The sequence below is a fragment of the Diceros bicornis genome, chromosome 18 (assembly GCF_020826845.1).
Source record: "Diceros bicornis minor isolate mBicDic1 chromosome 18, mDicBic1.mat.cur, whole genome shotgun sequence".
NCBI lineage: Eukaryota > Metazoa > Chordata > Mammalia > Perissodactyla > Rhinocerotidae > Diceros > Diceros bicornis.
Genome location: NC_080757.1, coordinates 46,630,854 through 46,651,228, shown reverse-complemented (window position 1 = coordinate 46,651,228; position 20,375 = coordinate 46,630,854). Strand labels below are relative to the sequence as shown.

Sequence of the window (20,375 nt, the reverse complement as noted above, 5' to 3'; positions counted from 1 at the left end):
GGGAGAAGAGTTCCGGGTCAATGGGCGGAGTGTGCAGAGAGACGATAACAACTGGGGCCGTGATGGGAGGGGCTTCCCGCGGTCAGGAGAATTGGAAGGTGATGAAAAGGGCACAGAACTCCTAAATGTTACTCCCTAGAAACTCTGTTTTAGTTCAGGTAATCTTCTCTCGTTTTCCCAATTTCCAGCTTTTAAGACCTGGGGAGAGAGTAGTTACAGAAAAAATTATATGGCCACACTCAAAATGGCGGAAAACTTGGAGCCAGGGACGCAAGCGGCGCAAGCAGAAGCGGAAGTACGTTTGCTGCCTACATGTGCGGCTCCAACGAGGTTGAAAACGGCGCTGGGTGGAGGTGAGTGGTGCAGGGTTGAGTGGTGTGGAGCAAGGCGCAGAGTATGGTTGCTACGGCAAGTGGGAAACGGAAAGCGGAATGTAGAGCTCCGGGAAAAAGACGTTCCAAGTTCTACTTTCTCCCCAGACTGAGTGACACTCCCCGTTTCCACCATGGGCAAAAAGGGCAAAATCGGGAAGAGCCGGCGGGATAAGTTCTATCACTTGGCGAAGGAGACCGGTGAGTCGGGGTTCGCGCCGTCTGCGAGCGAGCGAGCGACCATCGGCGGTTCACCTCCCTTTTCGAAAATGAGTTTCTTTTCCGCAGAAGAGTTGGTGGGTTGTGAGGCCCCAGAAATCCCGCTGGGAGAGCGTTCGCGAACTTGATTATTTTGTCGCTGCCCCCAGGTTACCGTTCCCGCTCTGCTTTCAAGCTGATCCAGCTGAATCGCCGCTTTCAGTTCCTGCAGAAAGCCCGAGCCTTGCTGGACCTGTGTGCTGCGCCAGGGGGATGGTGCGTAACACCTGGCACCTGTCGCCCCTGGTGGCAGCTGTCTGGGTTCTGGCCTTGGATGACTGAGTTGCACTGGGGCAGGGATACAGTAATACCACCTCAAATTTTTATACTTTCCAGAACTTAGACTGCAGAGGAAAGATTTGGAACGTGTATGTGTGACATTCTCTGGCCACTGCACTTGATAGAGGCTCCTAACACTGGGGGTGAGAGATCACATTGCCAAGGGAGGAAAAGGGACGGTGCCGGGTATTTTAATCTTTGTTTCTCTTTTATAGGCTGCAGGTGGCTGCCAAGTTTATGCCTGTATCCAGCCTTATTGTGGGTGAGTGACAGGTGGCTCTCCTGGGTGTTTTAGGGGCTCAGAGTATGAGGTACTGTGTTCTGCATTTCCTTCGTCCCTGCTTGAGTCAGCCTTTTGGAATACTCTGATCTGATTTCTTCCAGGAGTGGACCTGGTTCCAATCAAGCCTCTTCCCAATGTGGTGACACTCCAGGAAGACATCACAACAGAACGCTGTAGGCAGGTAATCTCTGTTCCCTTAATATGCACACATCCATGTCTGTTCCTCTTCTCACCCCAAGTTCCCTGAAGGCACGATTTTTGCTGTTTACCATGCCTTGAGCAGTGCATGCAAAAGATGTCTGTATGCCAAGCCCTGTGATATGCCTAGTGTCCACTCCACCCTTTATTTAGTCAGGAATGAGGTGTTTGGAATTGGAGGAAGTGCAGAGATTGCAGTGAAATCCTTTCCAGTGGGCTCACTAGTAGGCTGTAAGCTCTGTGAATACAGGGAAGTGTTATTTTTGTTTATTATTGTATCCCTTGTGCCAGACACAGGATTTGTTGAGTGGGCACTCAACAAATGGCTGGGTGGACAAATGGCTGAACCAGGGACTCCATTCATAGCCATTCTTGTGTTTCTCTTGCTGTAATACTTTGTCTTCTCTGTAGGCCCTGAGGAAGGAGCTGAAGACCTGGAAAGTTGATGTAGTGCTTAATGATGGAGCCCCCAATGTTGGGGCTAGCTGGGTCCACGATGCTTACTCACAAGGTGCTGGGAGTGGGGGGCATGGAGATAAGGGTGGAGGTGGAGGTGGGCATGCCCTCTCAGACTGCAGAGGTCTTCAGCTAACTCTCTGTCTCCCACAGCCCATTTGACACTGATGGCTCTGCGTTTGGCTTGTGATTTTCTGGCCCGTGGTGGCTGCTTCATTACAAAGGTTTTCCGTTCCCGTGACTATCAGCCCCTACTATGGATCTTCCAGCAGCTGTTCCGCCGTGTCCAGGCCACCAAGCCCCAAGCCTCCCGCCATGAATCTGCAGAGATCTTTGTAGTCTGCCAGGGTGGGCATCACTTCTTTCTTTCTCTTGACTTCATCTCACAACTACCAAAGCACATTTTCTTATATGTTCTATCATCTTAGGATTCCTGGCTCCTGACAAGGTTGACAGTAAATTCTTTGACCCCAAATTTGCCTTCAAGGAGGTTGAAGTTCAGGCCAAGACTGTTACTGAGTTGGTCACTAAGAAGAAGCCAAAGGTGTGTTTGGGAAATGGGCCCACCCTCAAGTCTTGGAACTATAGGGAGGCTGGGCCTGGTGGGTTGTACAGACACCCCAGAAGGGACTGCTTAACCTTCATCTCCCTCCCTAAGGCTGAGGGCTATGCTGAGGGCGACCTCACTCTCTATCACCGTACCTCAGTCACTGACTTCCTCCGAGCTGCCAACCCTGTTGACTTCCTCTCCAAAGCCAGTGAGGTGAGTCCTCAAACTTGAGGGGTGTAAGAGAGCCCCAGAAACATGGCCTGAGAATCTCTCCTGACTCCTTTCCCTCCTCCCAAACAGATCTCTCTAGATGATGAAGAGTTGGCACAGCATCCAGCTACCACTGAGGACATACGGGTGTGCTGTCAGGACATCAAAGTGCTGGGGCGCAAGGAGCTTAGGTATGTGGTGGGAGCAGGTGTAGGTGCTAGGAACTCTGAAGGCAGGGAAAGGCCTTTCAAGACCATGACGTTGAATCTTTGGGAACAGGATGCCGCTGTTAGAGGTTTGGGGTGGAGGCCTGAGCCCTAGGGTTTATGTGGCTCAAGAGTGAAATCTGGACCTAAAACAGAGGAAGGGGCAAGGACAAAGGGAGCCAGTAAGGTCAGTAATGGTATTTCTGGGTCAGGTCCCTACTGAACTGGAGAACGAAGCTTCGGCGATATGTGGCCAAGAAGCTGAAAGAGCAAGCAAAGGCCCTGGACATCAGGTGAGGAGGAAACTAAACCACAGTAGGTGTTGACGGGAGGTGTCTGGGAAAATAAACAAATTCCTTGGAATGTTTTGTTAGCCTCAGCTCGGGAGAGGAAGAGGAAGAAGGTGATGAGGAGGAGTCAACAGGCGGGACCGTGAGGCAGCCCTCCAAGGAGGAGGAGGAGGAGGAACAACTGAACCGGACTCTGGCAGAGATGAAGGCCCAGGAGGTGGCGGAATTAAAGAGGTGAGAGGAGCTGGAGAAGAGCTTGGGGAAACCCCCCCCAGAGTTCCTCAGTGTGTGAAGATGGGGGAAGAGAATGAAGGCATGGATAGGGAATCTTCAGAGCTGGGTAGGCTTAATCCCTCAACTCATTACCTCAGGAAGAAAAAGAAGCTGCTGCGTGAGCAGAGAAAGCAGCGGGAACGTGTGGAGCTAAAGATGGATCTGCCTGGGGTTTCCATTGCAGATGAGGGCGACACTGGCATGTTCTCCCTGCGTACCATCCGGGGTCACCAGGTGAGGTGGAGTTGGGGCAGAGTGAAGCGATAGGAGGATCTGTTTGAATATTTGGAGGTGGGGGGCACTGGATGTCTTTTTTTTTAAAGTGTGCTGAATAGTAATGGCTCACGGTTGTGGTCTTCACCCATGAAATGACTTGGTGAGAGGAGACTGGGAAAAAAACCAGAGCCTTTTGTCTCAAAGGCCTGGAAGGAACATATATCTATAATGATGAAATCAGGAAGATTTATGACCGTAACATAGATTTACTCTCGTAGAATTAGAATATTATATCCAAGAGGCACTTCGTAAGAAGCTTAGGTTATAGAAGATGCAGCCAAGGTACCTGGGTTACTAGCATGAATGATGGAGGGTCTCTCTCAGAGAGGAACAACCTCCTTCAGTTCACTGAGATCAAGTTAACACCTTGCTACGCTAGGCTACTGGATGGTGCTTTCTACCAAATACTGGAGAACCTACTTTTCCTGATAAAAGCAGTGTCACAAACAAAATGAGCTCGTTGCTCTTGTGTGGGAATGCAAAACCAGGTCATCTTGTACAGGAGAGGCAGTAGAGCACAAGTGGTCCTGGAGCAGAGTACCATTTATCCATTCTTGGTCTGTTTCCTCATCTATATAAGAGAATAATAGAACCTACCTACAAGGGTTTTTGGGAGGAATAAAAAAGATGGTTAGGTGTAATCCCTGGTATGTGATAAACACTCAAGAAATAGTAGCCGTCTTTTCCATGAGGAAAATAGATTTTGAGGTTGACAATTGGTTTATAAGTGAAACAATTCTTCCTGTTAGATGTACATTGCCTGGGCTCCTTTATTCAGTGGAAACAAAATTGTAGTTCATATCATTCTCAAGTTGATGAGGTACCTTCTGAGAGTAATTTTTTAAGAAAAACCAACGTTTTAGAACATTTTAAGTTTTGACACAAGTTTAAGTTTAGGCTGTGGGGTCCTTTCCTGTAAACCTATCTCTGCTACCATTGAAGACTGAGTGGGATAGATCAGTGAGCTGGCCTAGAATGGGATGTTTTAAACACTTATCCCCCTTACTTCCCTGCCTGTAAAAGGAGATAATGTATTTGCCACAGTGTATTTCTTAGTTGCTGAGGATAAACTAAGTTAATGGACACAGAAAAAAAAGCAGTGTGTTTGTGTAAGTAACCTTGACTTGTTTCCCCGTCAAACCTCAGTTGTTAGAGAAAGTAACACAAGGGGATATGAGTGCTGCAGACACATTTCTGTCCGATCTGCCAAGAGATGACATCTATGTATCAGATGTTGAGGACGATGATGCATCCCTGGATAGTGACCTGGATCCAGAGGAGCTGGCAGGAGCCAGAGGACCTCCGAGTCTAAAGGACCAAAAGCGGTAAGGGGCGTGAGTGTGTACAGGAGGGAATGCTAACTCTTTCAGCTTAAGTCCTGAAGCAGAAACGGTGGCAGGTTATTACCAGAGGGAGTAGGGGGAGCAAGTCCTTCAGGGCAGTGACCCTCCATCCACTTCCCTTGGGTCTACAGTGTACAATTTGCTGAAGTGGAAGATGATAAAGAGGAGGAGGAGGAGGAAGACAATCCACTGCTGGTGCCATTGGAGGAAAAGGCAGTACTGCAGGAAGAACAAGCCAACCTGTGGTTCTCAAAGGTAAGAGGCTGGGGACCAAGACAGACAGGGAAGTGGCATTCCCTGGGAGAAGGTGGCTGAAGATTCCCCCCGTCACAGGATGGCTTCAGTGGGATTGAGGATGATGCTGATGAGGCCCTAGAGATCAGTCAAGCCCAGCTGTTGTACGAGAGCCGCCGGAAGGGGCAACCACCACCACCTTCCAGTTTGAAGACTGAGAGAAAACCTCCCCGGTGCCAGAATGAGGCCCCTAAGGGGGCAGAGGCTCCTTCAGAGACAGAGGCTGCCACTGGCCCTGGAGAAGAACAAAGAGATGGCAGCTCAGACAGTGATAGCAGTAGCAGTGAGGTTGGAGAGAGGTGAGTGGTTGCAGCTGATGGGAGAAGGGGTGAAGAGGAAGCAATGGTTCTAACCATTTCTTTCTAAGTTGGGGGTTTTCAACCTTGGCTGTAGATGGAGAGCTTTAAAAATACTGATGATTTCAATTTAAGTGGTCTGCAGTATAGCGTGGGTGGCAGGATTTCTGTAAGTTCCCCAAGCAGTTTTAATTAGGAACCAGGGTTGAGGTGAGGTGGGAGTGGCTCTGAGTGGTGTGGGGAATGGTAGAATATGCATTCATGCACAGGCCTCCTGTCTTCCACAGTTGGGAACCACACCGCCGTAAGAAGCGAAGGCGTGGGCCTAAGTCAGATGATGATGATGGGTTTGAGATAGTGCCTATTGAGGACCCAGGTGAGAGCTCTTTACCTAGTGGAATGGGAGAAAACAACAGAAGTTTCAGTGTTATGAATTGAGCTTTGACTTTTGAGCTTTGACTTTTCTCCTTCCCTCTCTAGTGAAACATCGGATACTGGACCCTGAAGGCCTTGCTTTAGGTGCTATTATTGCCTCTTCCAAAAAGGCCAAAAGAGACCTCATAGATAACTCCTTCAGTCGGTAAGGGGGCCAGAAAAGCATGAGCAGTGTCCCAGGGTGTGTGGGTAAGTCGGTGATTTCTTTTTTAGAAAGCCTGGAGTGGTTATTAGAGCTGATGTTCTCTCCACTTAGGTATACATTTAATGAGGATGAAGGGGAGCTTCCAGAGTGGTTTGTGCAGGAGGAAAAGCAGCACAGGATACGGCAATTGCCTATTGATAAGAAGGAGGTGGAGCATTACCGGAAACGCTGGCGGGAAATCAATGCACGTCCCATCAAAAAAGTCGCTGAGGCTAAGGCCAGAAAGAAACGGAGGGTAAGAAGTGGAGGGGCTGGCCTGGCGGCGTAGTGGTTAAGTTCGCACACACTGCTTCAGCGGCCCAGGTTCGTGGGTTTGGATCCCGGGCACGGACCTGTATACCACTCATCCATCTGTGCTGTGGCAGCATCCCATACAAAACAGGAAGATTAGCACAGATGTTAGCTCAGAGACAATCTTCCTCACCAAAAAAAAAAAAAAAAAAAAAGATGCTGCCTGAGATTAGGGATGGATGGGGCAGAGGTGGGGAAGGGGTCAACCTGACTGAGATTACTGAACAGATGCTGAAGAAGCTGGAGCAAACCAAGAAAAAGGCAGAAGCTGTGGTGAACACGGTGGACATCTCAGAACGAGAGAAAGTGGCACAGCTTCGAAGGTAATGGAGGGAGGTCACCAACAAAGGTACATGGGGTTAAAAAGAGTAGCAGAAAGCCTCTAACCTGCTTCTTCTATGTACACAGTCTCTACAAGAAGGCTGGGCTTGGCAAGGAGAGGCGCCAAGTCACCTATGTTGTAGCCAAAAAAGGTGTGGGCCGCAAAGTGCACCGGCCAGCTGGAGTCAGAGGTCATTTCAGGGTGGTGGATTCAAGGATGAAAAAGGACCAAAGAGCACAGCAACGGAAGGAGCAGAAGAAAAAACACAGGCGGAAGTGAGCAGAGACACCTGGGCCTCTGAGAAGAAGTGTAAGGTCGAGGGGGAGCCATTCAGTGCTGCTTACTCTGGCCTCCTTGGTACCAGCCCTACGTTTGCTTGCATCGCAGTTGTCTGAAAAGACAGTGAGGTGGGGTACCTAGAACTCACATGATCGTCCTGAGTGGTGAGGACATCCTCCTGGCTTGAAGGAGGGTCTCTTGTTAAAGCACTGCTGAAATGTCCTGTTGGTGCTGTAACAGATCCACAACCCTTCTGTGAAGAATGTGGGGTAGTGGATGAAAAGTCATGCCTTTTTGCAATCATACGGGGAAATTCAGTGTTGGGGTGGTGTTTGTTGTAGTCTATTCCTGGACAAGTGGGCCTCTCAAGTCTTCCCCTATCCTCTTCCACTGTCATATGAATAAAACCACAATGATAAATGTCTTTTCTGACAGTCCCCGTAAGTGGTAACTCAAAAAACATTTGGGTGTTCACACCATGTGCTACACTGTTCTAAATCATATTTAATATGTACTGACTCATTGTGAAGTAGAAATAACAAACAATCAACAGGTCCCAGTAGTAAAACATTTACTAGAGCAAGCAGAAAGGAATGCACATCTTAAAGAAACCTTCACAAAGTCACAAAATTCAAAGTATGTATATTTCTTTTCTTTTTATAAACAAGATAGAACAAAAATCATCAAAATCATTTCAGCAAAAGATTTTTCTACCATTGTGGCAAGTTAAAAAACAAACACAATGAAATAGAAGGAGAAGACACTTTAAAAGCTGTTGTTGGGTTTTTGTTTTTTTTTTTTTAATTTAGCAACACTCAGACCTGGGGCTGTCCTGTTTCCAGGATCATCTTTTCGCCTTCAGTCGTAGCGGCTCTGAGTCTGGCAAGCTGTGCTTCCCATCTCAGGGCTGGATACAAACCTGGCTGGGGAACCTGGGCATTGACTCCCACTTAGAATCAGACACCTCCTTCCCTGCAACTGTCTGGAAGAGCCAAAGTGCTTCCCAAACATCCTTAACAGCTCAATGGATTGAGTTTGCAGAAGCCAACTCCTAAAAAGGGGACTGCCTGGCCACACAGCTAAGAATTTTATTTGTAGATGTTTGTAAAGATGACATTTTAGTAAAAAATACACACTACATATAATATAAACCTAGAGTGAGTTTTGTGCCCTATAAGGCCCTTTCTTCTAAGGTATCCTCAACTGACCTCATGACAACTCACCCATAGCCAAAAGAAGCTTCCCAGCTCTCACCACTTCCCAGGACCAGAGCAGCTTCCCAAGAAAACACCCGAAAAATGACCCAGATGAAGGAGTTGTCTCCAAGCTCCAGCCATTGACTAAGGGCAGGGGGTCCTTACACCTTGGGCCCCAACCCAGCCCTGAGACACCTACTTACCAAAAAATCTTTCTAAAAATAAAATTAAAGAATCAATTTCACGCTTCAGCACATACCCTCTAACTGTCCCACCGACTTTTCTTGCGCTTGGGTGGTTCAGGCACAGCGAAGCCATCAGCTGTCTTATCTGTCTTGCTGTCCATCTTGTCCATCTTGCTGCTGTCCACCTTGGGGTCCATCTTGCTCTCACGGTTACAACCTTCTTTCCTGCTTTCACCATTCCGACCATCATTTGCAGCTCGGCTCTCCCCGTGTCGGCCTCCACCTCCTCCATGCCTGTTCTCCCCATGACGATGGCCATCAGCATGACGGCTGCCGCTTTCTGGGTAGCGGTATCCGTCTCCATGGCGACCACCATCCCCATGACGTGGGCTATCACCATGCCGATTGCCGCTCTCTCCATGACTGTGACGGCTGCCACCTCGGTTCTCAGTATATCTCTCTCTTTTCCCATTGCCACCCCCAATCCCTTCTCGGCTGTTATTCCCTGAAGCTGTGTTGTTGACTCCCTGGACTCCAGTAGAAGGGTAGGTCACTGGGGCACTGCTGAGGTTCCCAGTATTGCCAAAGCCTGGGATGCCCTTGGCGGCACTGGCAATGGGGCTATCAGGACTGTTATGGCCCTGTTGGGCTGAATTTGTTGGAACAGAATTCAAGCTCCCTGCACTAGTCCATCCACTTGCCCCAGCAGCAGAGCTTCCAGCCTTCTGGTTGCTTAAGCTAGCAGCAACGAAGTGACTCTTGTACTGTGACTAAAAGAGAAAGAGACAATAGGAGTAGGTAAGATATAGTAAGTTCAAGAAACTTGAATATAAAACCTCGGCAATGATAAAGTACACAGAAACGCGACGCTATCTTGGCACTGTGACTTTAGCATCCTGATGACTCCACAATCCTGTGGTTTCTGTGCTCCATTAATGAAAAAAATAAATCTCGGGACCTAAGTGACACATCAGTCTGGAGACAGATAAAACGTGTAAATTAAGGCCCAGCTAGTTAATTGGATGCCAGCTAGCTCACTGAAGGGGTAGGTGTAGAAGAAAAATGGGTTCAGAGTTCCCAAGAGAGAGTGAATCAAACCTGACTTAGCCAAAAATGGCAGTTGCTCTCAACCAGATTATAATAGCCTTGGAGGTGGGCAACATTGTAGGCTGTTGAGGCAGGGAGGGAACACCAATTCTGCTGCAGTACAATGGTCTCCGGCTCTGGGTGTGACTGAAGTAGATAACCAGCAAGAGGGGTTTCTCTTCCCTCTACACCTGCATTTCTAGGTAAGCTATGGTTAAGTTTTCATTCAAAACGGAAAGCAGTGAGAAGGCCCTAAATCCAGCATCGAGCCTACAAGCACAGACCATCTCAGGAAGACCAGGCCCCCTCATCACTGCCCAAGAGATACTGTTGGACGCTCTTTTAGCTAAATGCTTAATTTCAGACCTGGAAAGCTGCTTTCATTGCCGTCAGCCGATCTCCCATGGCTCCTGTGGAGGGCTTGTAGGCCTCATAATTGCTCATTACATTGTTGTTATTTCCTCGGTCCTAAAAAATAAACATACCCACGAGGATGGAGGAATAGGTAACGAAGCTCACCGCCACAGACTGGGCATCAATATACTGAAAACTGAAGTGGGAGCTACAATGGGAACCAGATATTTTTAGAAAGTTACTTATGTTTTGTGAGAAAAGGTGCAGCAATGAAAAATCACTTAAAAACGTTTATGCCTTTCAACCCAGTAATTTTATTTCTAGGAAATAACCCTAAAAATCTGAAATGAGGTCAGATTATGCCCAAAGCTAATCTTGTGGTATTATTTATACACACAAACATAAAAATTATGTTAAAGATGAAAAGGCCACAAGGCAATAGAGCACATGCATGACCCTTCAGGCTCTGAACCTCAGCTTCAACACTTACCAGTGTATAACCCTGGGTGCCTCAGTTTCATTATCTGTATTTACTCTCATTGGGTGGTTGTGAAGACCAAGTGAATACTGCTTGGAATATTGCAAGACTGCTTGGAATGGCCCTGCCACACATTAAGTGCTCAATATTAGCTATCGCTATCTGTGTCATCTGCATCACCATCATCATCATCGTTACTGTCATGTGGGAACAGATTATTTATTTATCAAGGACACCAAGTTAAATAAAATGCTCCAGAAGTGTAGGCTGGCAGCTTTCTTCCTTGGCTTAGGAATCAAAGTGACAGGAAAACAGGCAGTTAAGAAAGCCAGTCAGGGGGAGCTTTTGTTATGTGGTTTGTGAGAAAAGGGAGCTCTCATCTCTCTCTGAGGCAACTTCCCAGAGTGTGGGAATCATCCCTGAGTTTAGTTACAAGATATGCTAGCGTTTACAGAGTGACCCTATGGCAATGTCTTCCCAGCAGCAGGCTCTAGGCCAGTGTTGGAGGGCTTGTAAAAAAAGACCGCTGACCCCCACTTCCAGTTTCTCATTAGCCAGGTCTAGTGTAGGGCATGAGTTTACATTTGCTGCTGGTGCAGGAACCATAATTTGAGAACTACTGCTAATCTAGACTGATTGATTTCCTGAGTATGCCTAGTCAGCCAAGTACACGTAGGGGCTTCTTCAATAGAAACATTGAAGAACACTGAAGAAACATTCACGACATTAACAACCAGCATTCTATTGACTCAAATCAGCAGATTAAACACAAGTTTCCTTCTAGATAGGGTTCTGAACTCACTGAGGCTTTCTCAGGTAGACAAGAATAATCCTCAAGTCATAAAGGACTCAGGACCAGCCCCAAGGGCACTACTGTAGTCTGGACTCACCGCATTCTCAGAGCCTAGGCCAGGCCGCTCCCTGTAGCCTAGGCCTCCTCCGCCAATGTTCAGCTTTTTGCCTTTCCCTCCTTTGAAGCGGGATTTCCGAAACCAGGCATTCTGCATTAAACACAAGTCAAGGTTAAGCCAGGGGAGGAAGATGCAGCCAGAGGAAGAGGATAAGATCAAAAAGGAAACTAAGTGGGAGGGAAGAACTTTTTGCTTCATCTTTAGCCAATGTATTTATGGCAAGGGAAGAACTATTTACAGGAACTACAGATGAGCTTCTTTTTGGTAGTTAAATCCACCAAATTTGTTAGGAGGCTGAGATCCTTATGTAAGGCTTCCTTTACTGCTCCTTCCTTCAGGGCCTCCAGGAAGCAAAGCGGTTAGATAAGCCTCAAACGCAGGGCATTTACTCTGGCCACTTCTAACTTCCTTGAGGAAAATGAATTTATCTTCTATTTCTCAATCTGTACATACCACTGGACATAAAAATTTGGGGCTTTTAAAGAATTGGTGGGTTCAGAAGTGAAAGACAAAAGCTGTGTGAAGTGAGGTTTAATCGACTCTAGGGGCAGATGCCCAGGACTGGCAGTCATATAACTGAAAATCTGATTTACCCACAAGAGCCTAAATGTTTTCATGGAACTTGATCACTGCTAAAATACTACTAATTAGATTTATTCACATTCTCTTCAGAATGCAGTCATCTCTGGGGGAGGTTAGAGCTTTGTCTGACATTCACACATTAACAGTCAAAGTAAAGTATTTGAGAGGTAGGACAGGCTTCGGAAAGGTGCTGATCAGGGAAGCTGATGACAGTCTGAGAGCACAGGAAACCTGAGGCACAAAAAGAGATGCAGAAAAATGCCAAAGATAAAATGTATCTTGTTCAAAAACTGAGTTTAGAACTGGCTCTCCCTACCCAGGAAAGGGAAGGAAACATTATTCTACTTTCTCCTGCAATGCAGGTCCTTTACTCCCAGGACCTGAAGCATGGGCAGTACCATACTACAACTGCATTAGGGGTTAACAGTTTTGTAGGCTGCATTAGGGGTTAACAGTTTTGTAGGCTGGCTATGAATTTAAAAAACACTTAAGTCTCTACCATCAGAACGTGTATCTTGAACCCATTTGTAATCTGGGGACTGCACTTAGTAAGACAAACTCAAGACTGAATTCGGTAGAATGCCTCACTCATCAGTTCTGGACTAGTAATAGTAATGACTGTGTCAAAGGTCTGACATCTAAGTCTATGAGGAATAGTTAAATATATTGTTTTTTAAGACATCACACATTTTTAGCCCCCAAAAGAAAAGACTGGGGGAAGGGCAGCAAGGAGAATAGTAGTCATCTTTGAGATTAAATTTATTCACAAGTGTGCTAAGGGGCAAGCAGGTAGAAATTTCAGAGGGACAGATTTTAGCCAAAGAAAGGAACAGCTTTTCAACACAGATGTTGCTGAGAGGATGAGAAAACAGATCAGATGAATTTTAATGTCCTACAATACCAACCTGTACCTCATAAGTGCTGCCCCCACTCTCCTCCCCCAACTTTCTTGTCATGTTTCTGTTATCTGCCTCAGGTTTCTTGAATTTTTTTCAATTAGTTTCATAAGCCAGAACAATGTGAAGTGTGCCCAGCCCCTCACCTGCATTGCCAGATCTAGGAGTTCCTTAGAAACATGTTGATTGGCTCCTTCCAAGTTTCGGACAAGGTCACCAGCAAAATTGCTGTCCTTGGGGGTCAGCAAGGTATAGGCCACGCCTTTCTCACCCGCTCGTCCTGTGCGGCCAATCCTATGAGTATGAGTATCAATGTCTCGTGCCACATCATAGTTAATGACAGTCTTAATTGAAGGAATGTCCAGACCACGGGCTGGAATAAAAAACAACCAAGTTCTTTTATTCTTCATTAGGAGTCAAAAGATCAAAGTAAACCAAAATGCTAACCCTCTAAGAACACACATTTCTCTTACCTAGGCAAAGTGCATGGTTTGGTGAGCTGAAATACAGGCATTTAAGTTACCCTTCTACAACAAATGCCACTAGTGTAGATTCTATGATGTTGGGCCGTCTAGTGTAAAGGACGTATATCTTCTGTCATCAATAACTTGCCATGGCCTCTCTCTTGCATCAGAAATATTTAAAAAAATTAAAACCAGCATCAAATGTGCCTTGAAGCTACGAAATTATCTCCTTTCTGGGAGAAAATATCAGTTTTAAAGAGTAACTATTAAAACTCAGCAGAACAAAGCCAAAAGTTATACTTGAAAAAATTTTCTGGAGGCCGGCCTGGTGGAGCAGTGGTTAAATTCGTGCTCTCTGCTTCAGCGGCCCGGGGTCAGCAGGTTCGGATCCTGGGTGCGGACTCATGCACCGCTCATCAAGCCACGCCGTGGCGGCATCCCACATAAAATAGAGGAAGATGGGCATGGATGTTAGCCCAGGGCCAATCTTCCTCAGCAAAAAGAGGAAGACTGACAACGGATGTTAGCTCAGGGCTGGTCTTCTTCACGGGAAAAAAAAAAAATTTTCTGATCTTGAGTGAAGTATGCCCAACTAAATAATCAATGTAAGATATCTATTATATTCAGACACACAACAAGGGCACAGCCTATGATGTAACTGCCTCAACAATTTTCTTCTCAAGTGTCTTCCAACTGCAGAGATTCTTTTTTTTAGAGAGAAACATTAAGTGAGAGGTGGTAGCCAGAGCTCCAGGATGCGATCACTATGCTGGGAACTGCTGCTCCATGGGCGTGGCCTGCCAGGCCAGCAGAGTGCCTTCGATCAGCCTGCTCAAGTATCACAGGTCTTATACAGCAAGACAGGGCAATCTTACAACACAGGAGCCTAAAGTTACTGGGGAAATTCATACTCTACCTGCAACATCAGTGGCCACCAGGACTGGGATGTCCTTTTTCTTAAAGTCTGAAATGACCTTGTTTCTTTCACTCTGATCCATGTCTCCATGAAGCAGCCCAAGATTATGACCCTCCTGCTTAAGGTTATTGGCTAGCTCTTCAGCATTGGCTTTTTTAGTAACAAACAGGAGGACACTCCCTGAAGAGGTAAATTCCACCAGACGCCGGGTAAGCCAGTTCCATTTACTAGGCCCAGAATGGAGAATCTCCACAATCTGTGTCACATCTTCATTTGCCTGAAAAGGATGAAATGAAACAGATGATTGTGACATTTGTGCCACAGGGGATCTGAACAAGGACCAGACAGACCTTGGGCCTTCCTTCAGTAAGTGCAGCTCAAAACTTCTGTTCTTCTCAAATCACTGGGCTCTCCAACTCCGCTGATGTGTACATATACCTAACTAATTTGTAAGCCCCAATACTTCGCAATACTTTTTTATATACCTATCAGATTATTCCTCATAAAGTAAGCTCCTTTTCTGTCCTTCCTACTCACTGTTCCTAGTACAATTCATATATGCACATAGAAGGCACTCAAAAATGAAAAGCAGGCAATGTCAAAATGCTAACTGCACAGAACTTTCTTTAATAATAAACGTGGCAAGCAACTTAAGGAATTCTCAAGGCAGCCTTAATTGAATGCCAAATCACAATTCAGATAAATTTTCCACATAGGGCACAGTACAGGTAAGAAAAAAAACCTTAACTCATTTCACCAGGCCTTTCAAGTCACCCCACTCCATGCTGTGCAGGCCTTCTCCCATGATTAAAATGTCAGTTCCATCCTAACTGGCAAAGCTTGCCTTTTTCCTGCCAAAAAGGTTTCTTTTTTAATTTTTTATTATAGAAAAATTTTAAACATTCAAAAAAAGTGAAATGGACACAATCAACTCCCATGTACCCATCACCCAGCTTCAACAATTACCAACATCTTGCCAAGCTTGTTTCCACTATCCCGCTTTGTGTTTTTTAAAGCAAATCTGAAACGTTGCCTTATCTGTAAATACGCAACAATTTTTTTGTGAGACATTAATTCCATGTCTCCATAATATGAGAAATAACCTGTTGGGGTCCCATCCAGCCCTGCTTCGGGTTACCTCTCCAATATCTCCCTGCACCACACGAATAGGGTCAATCAGGATGTCTCTGGCCAGTTTTTCAATCTTTTTCCGAAAAGTTGCACTGAATAAGAGAGCTACAGGTAAAGTAAAAAAGAAACAGTATGATTTCGTTTTCAAATACCCACTAAGTTTCCTAATGACATTCAGAATTACTGTTTTTTTAAATAAACCCCTAGAACTTAAATTTAGTTTAAAAATTGATTCACTAAGGAAAAAGATTTGCCCTTATTCTACTTTTATACATTTTCAGTTAAAACAGGGGCTGTCAGCATGGTTTAGAAAAAGGCTCTCGACTTCAAATCAGCAGACCTGCACTGCGCATTGCCTCTACTCACTGATACAACTTTATAAATTGGGACAAGTCATTTAATTCTCAGCCTTGGTTTTATCATCTATAAAATCAACTCAGTTGTATCTGATGATCTCTAAAGTCCTGTCCAGCTCAGATAAACTGCCATTATTTCCCCCTTTATGGTTCTCATCATAAACACATGATCATTTTTGCTGTCATAACTATGAGTGCTTATAAAATAAATAGGTGTTTATTCTGAGTACAAATGTGGCTTAATAAAATTGCTTCATACATACTCTGTCTGTCAGGACGGACATGACTTGCTATGGACCGCACCTGGTACTCTGGAAGAAGCAGAACAGTAAAATTAATAATATAACTCTGTACTACAGTCGGGGATGCCTGGAAAAAGTCATTTTAGTAAAAATCTTCATATGAGAGGTTATAAGAATTAAGGAAATTTTGAAACTCAGACCTATCATTCAGTATGAAACTCAGAAACACTTACCCTCCACCCAGCTGGGCTAGGCCCAGTGGTGTTCCAGTCAATAAAGATAGTTATTTAGAATTTTCACACAGCTGGGTAAGTCAAGAGGACAGGAAAGCAAAGGAACTTGAATGATATGACATCACCTACCTAAGAACATACACCTTGCCCTCCATAATCAAAGGCATGTGAATAAAAATACAGCATAGAGAAAATATTTCCCCTATATACAAAGGCACTTCCCAAAGTCCTCTACCCAATCAAGCCTAACACTTTTCCTGAGAGAACTCCTAAAAATAGTTACGTCTTAGCTATATCTCTACAGTCTAACTCTATCCAGAAGAATTTTTAGCTTCTCTCATGCAGGAAAAAAACATGTGTAGAAAGACACGGAAAAAGCTAACATCATGAGGACCAAGACAGAAGAAACTGGTATTCAAAGCATACCAAATCCCATGTCAAACATTCGATCTGCTTCATCAAACACAAGGTAAGAGACTCTTTGAAGATTGGTAGCTTTCTTCTTCACATGATCAATCAGTCGACCCTATGAGATCCAGAAAATGAATGGTAAATATAATTAAAGGCATTTACAAGAACTTTCTGGAGTTGTGCTCCTGGAAAAAGTGCTAATAACCCCCCTCTTAGCCTATAACAGACACTGGTCTGACAGCCTCAGACTTCATGCACTAGAGCCCAAGAGAGTACAAATTTTGAAAACTCAATTAGATTCTTCCTTTACATTAATTGTGATTTAAATTGTGGGAAAATGGCCAGATCTATTTTTGTGAGGCATTCTGAAATGACCTAATTTAAAGCCTTATTGATGGGTTTTAATGTTTAGACTAAGTTCTTCTAGGCAGTTCTGATCATACTCTGAATATCTTTGTTGATGTTCTCAGTAACCACAGATCCATTTACTAAGAAAGCATAAGAAAAACTACTTGAAATAGACGGGAATTTGTAGCTATTAATATACATGTCAGAGAATCTTATTGGACTGCTATTTTAGTCAACCAATCAAAATTAAACAAAAGCCACAGACTGTCATTCACGAAGGTATTCTCAACCCTCGTTTACCACATTTTAGGGGGAATTCCCTCTAATAACTACCCATTTTTTCCATACCAAGAGAGGCTAAAAGGCCATTTAAACCCAAGACATACTTACTGGGGTACACACAACAATTTCTGCCCCTTCCTGAAGGGCCTTGGCCTGCTCCCACATGCTCCCTCCTCCATACACAGCCACTGATCGAAGATTATAAGCTTTCCCAAACCGCTTACATTCTGCATGAATCTATAAAGTTGTTGACATAATAAATATTAACAAACTGTGACACTAACAGATACCTCTGTCACAACCCAAAAGGGAGTTCTGAAAAACACACAGAACATGATGTCATAGAAAATCAAAAGCCAGAAAATGCTTTAAAATCACAATTTTATTCATGAAGTAAATGAATAGAGTAGCATTATTACATCTCAACAGGCTATCTAAAATCTTGTCTTAATTATTCTTTTTTTTCACTTCTCTTCTTGACCCTGACATTGCCTTTCTACCAAGCAAAATGAATTAACCCAGGAGGAAAACACTGGGAACTTACAATACAAACAATTCCCATATCATATTTTTTTCTTTTAAAACAGTTTTTAGGGTAAATTGTGTATTTGGTTATATAGAAAATATATAACATAATATTTTCCAAAAGTTTCCTGGTAGCACAACGTGAATATACTTAACGCCACTGAATTGTACACTTAAAAATGGTTAAGATGGTAAATTTTAGGTGTATTTCACCACAATTTAAAAAGAAAACTTTCCTGATGATTCTACCCACTTGACTGGCTAGTCCCTTGCTAGTTCACATTTGGAAGGGGGCATTCTACACAAAGTACATACCTGCTGGCAAAGCTCCCTCGTAGGACACACAATCACTGCAATTGGTCCATCACCTGGTTCCAGTTCCTTCTGATCCATTATATGAATCAACATGGGCCAGATGAAGGCTGCAGTTTTTCCACTGCCTGTTTTGGCAATACCAATCATGTCTCTACCACTTAATGCCACCGGCACACCCTAGAGAGAAAAAAAAGTATATCCACTCTAAACTTTCAATTTTAAAGATGTACTGAAGGAAATCCTGGGGAAGGGCAAATGATTATTAATGACATTCATTTCCAATGGACCAAAAATATCTTGGGCTATGTATAGTGGCTATGGTATAACGAAAAATATCTGGCCTTCTCATAAACTTCTTGATTTATAGGGAAAAATATTATCATTCTCTTCATGTGGATCAGCCACCATTTACAAAACATTAATGACTCCATTTTGCTTGAAATATAGAAATGAAAAGTTGCAATTTATAATGTAAGCTGGTTGCTAAAACTTTAAAAATTTTGTCCCCTTGAGAAAGTACAGACTATCTCAACCATATATAGAAAATTTTCATTTTCTGTGTAGGAATGAATAAATTCTGTACATAAATGGGAAACAGAAGCTATTATTTTCAGTTATAAATGAGAATTTTCAGGTCATGGACACAGGAATCCTAGTCACTGACAGTGCTAAATTTGTTCACACATAAATCTTTTTTCTTAAGTTTAGGCCTAATGAACTATTTTTTCTTCAGGTCATATTTTTAAGACATGTATCAGAAACAAAAGAACATTTCCCAGCCCCTTAGCAACTTCTCAGAGTGGTAAATAATTCACTTCTGCTCTTTAATTTTTAAAGGTTTCAAAAATACTCTTGGATTTCATGTATGTCCTTTTTTTCCCCTTAATTAAAGCAAAAACTGAAGACTAAGCCACAGAGGAACTATTTGGACACCCATCCATGTCAATACAGTTCTGCCCTAAACACTGTTTTAGTGCTCTGACTTGCTTGTAAATAAATATCGTCACTGAATGCCATTCTACTTCATTTTTCTTTCATTATGTTTTACTTACCTGGCACTGTATTGGAGTGGGCTGTGTGTACTCAGATTTCCGAATCTGGTGCATAAGTTGTTCATCAAACCCAAAATGAGCAAAACTACTTCCTGGCCTAGGAGGTGCAGCACCAGAGACCTAGAGATAAAGACAACTCCCAGGAATGACATACTTTAAAATAAATAGCATTGGAAGCTCCACAGTATTTAGCTGTAGATAGCATTTAGCTTGAGTATGAAGAAGTGAAAATACAAGTCTGTAGCCAAAAGCATACATTGTTTGAAAAGGTAAAACTCAAATAACAGACCTAGAAACCTGATATAAAAAACTTCATGATAGGGGCTAGCCTGGTGGCATAGTGGTTAAGTTTGCACGCTCTGCTTTGGCGGCCCGGGGTTCATGGGTTCAGATCCTGGGCACGGACCTACGCACTGCTTATCAAGCCATGCTGTGGCAGGCCTCTCACATAAAAAGTGGAAAAAGATGGGCAGAGACGTTAGCCCAGGGCCAATCCTCCTCAGCAAAAAGAGGAGGATTGGCAACAGATGTCAGCTCAGGGCTAATCTTCCTCACCAAAAAAAAAAAAAAAAAAAAAAAATCCAAAACAAAATTCCATGATAAATATTCCTGAAATAACTGTCATAGGATTTAAAATGATTAAGTGCCTAGAAATCTCTTAAATCAAAATTAGTTTTCTCATAACAAATAAAAGAAATATTGCTCAATGAATGTTCGTTTTTTGCCATTTTGCATAACTTAACCAGATGGTAGAACAAAAAAGTTTACTCTCATAATAAAACGAACAATGCAAATGAGCTCCATAAAGACATGCCTAAAGCCACTGATTACAAAGATATTATCTACCGTCTCCATTTTCAGTTATGCCTAAAGAGTTAACATCCCACTTAGTGATGGTCCAGCTACTGTCAAGCATTGTTTGAACTGCACCCAGGAGAAGAATGGGGCTTATAATCTCCATGTTGACTCCAACAGAGGTAACCTTTCAATGCTTCTCCAGTGATGCTGATATTTCCAATCAGGATTTCACTTAAAATTGGGGGGGGGGGGGGGACGACACACTTCTTGCAAAACAGACAAGTGTGTACACACACACACACCCTCCCTTTTGGAAAACAGAAGTTCAAACCACGCAGCAACTGGTAAGGCAGACATAAGCCACAGAGTTGTCCACATCAGAGCAGATATCACTGTTATTATCTGTGTGTATTTCACTTAACTAACATCTAGCAGCACCCTAAACAATGAGGCCAATGTGTGCAACCCAATACTTTTTGGTGGACAATTTAAACTATTA

General features: G+C 44.0%; 2 protein-coding genes across 4 annotated transcripts in view; one reads left to right on the top strand and one right to left on the bottom strand.

The window, feature by feature from the left end:
* The first annotated feature begins 177 nt into the window (after positions 1-177).
* Positions 178-8,201, top strand: FTSJ3 (FtsJ RNA 2'-O-methyltransferase 3). Its single transcript, XM_058561356.1, has 21 exons — positions 178-353; positions 480-572; positions 740-845; positions 1,124-1,170; positions 1,293-1,372; positions 1,801-1,900; positions 1,999-2,193; positions 2,274-2,389; positions 2,504-2,608; positions 2,696-2,796; positions 3,024-3,104; positions 3,186-3,335; positions 3,473-3,608; positions 4,797-4,975; positions 5,125-5,248; positions 5,327-5,586; positions 5,871-5,959; positions 6,064-6,163; positions 6,275-6,458; positions 6,743-6,837; positions 6,923-8,201. The coding sequence occupies exons 2-21, from the start codon at positions 506-508 to the stop codon at positions 7,113-7,115; spliced, it is 2,508 nt and encodes an 835-aa protein (XP_058417339.1). The 5' UTR covers positions 178-353; positions 480-505; the 3' UTR covers positions 7,116-8,201.
* The window catches only part of DDX42 (DEAD-box helicase 42), a 38,184-nt gene continuing 25,478 nt past the window's right edge, over positions 7,670-20,375 (bottom strand). For all 3 annotated transcript variants that reach the window (XM_058561354.1, XM_058561353.1, XM_058561355.1), the window contains 11 exons: positions 19,079-19,198; positions 18,027-18,203; positions 17,295-17,423; positions 16,572-16,671; positions 15,934-15,981; positions 15,322-15,419; positions 14,184-14,460; positions 12,950-13,176; positions 11,305-11,415; positions 9,949-10,050; positions 7,670-9,266 (listed from right to left, as the gene is read on the bottom strand). In XM_058561354.1, coding sequence (XP_058417337.1) covers positions 8,574-9,266; positions 9,949-10,050; positions 11,305-11,415; positions 12,950-13,176; positions 14,184-14,460; positions 15,322-15,419; positions 15,934-15,981; positions 16,572-16,671; positions 17,295-17,423; positions 18,027-18,203; positions 19,079-19,198 — 2,082 coding nt within the window. In that variant the 3' untranslated portion in view covers positions 7,670-8,573. The remainder of the gene's footprint in view (positions 9,267-9,948; positions 10,051-11,304; positions 11,416-12,949; positions 13,177-14,183; positions 14,461-15,321; positions 15,420-15,933; positions 15,982-16,571; positions 16,672-17,294; positions 17,424-18,026; positions 18,204-19,078; positions 19,199-20,375) is intronic.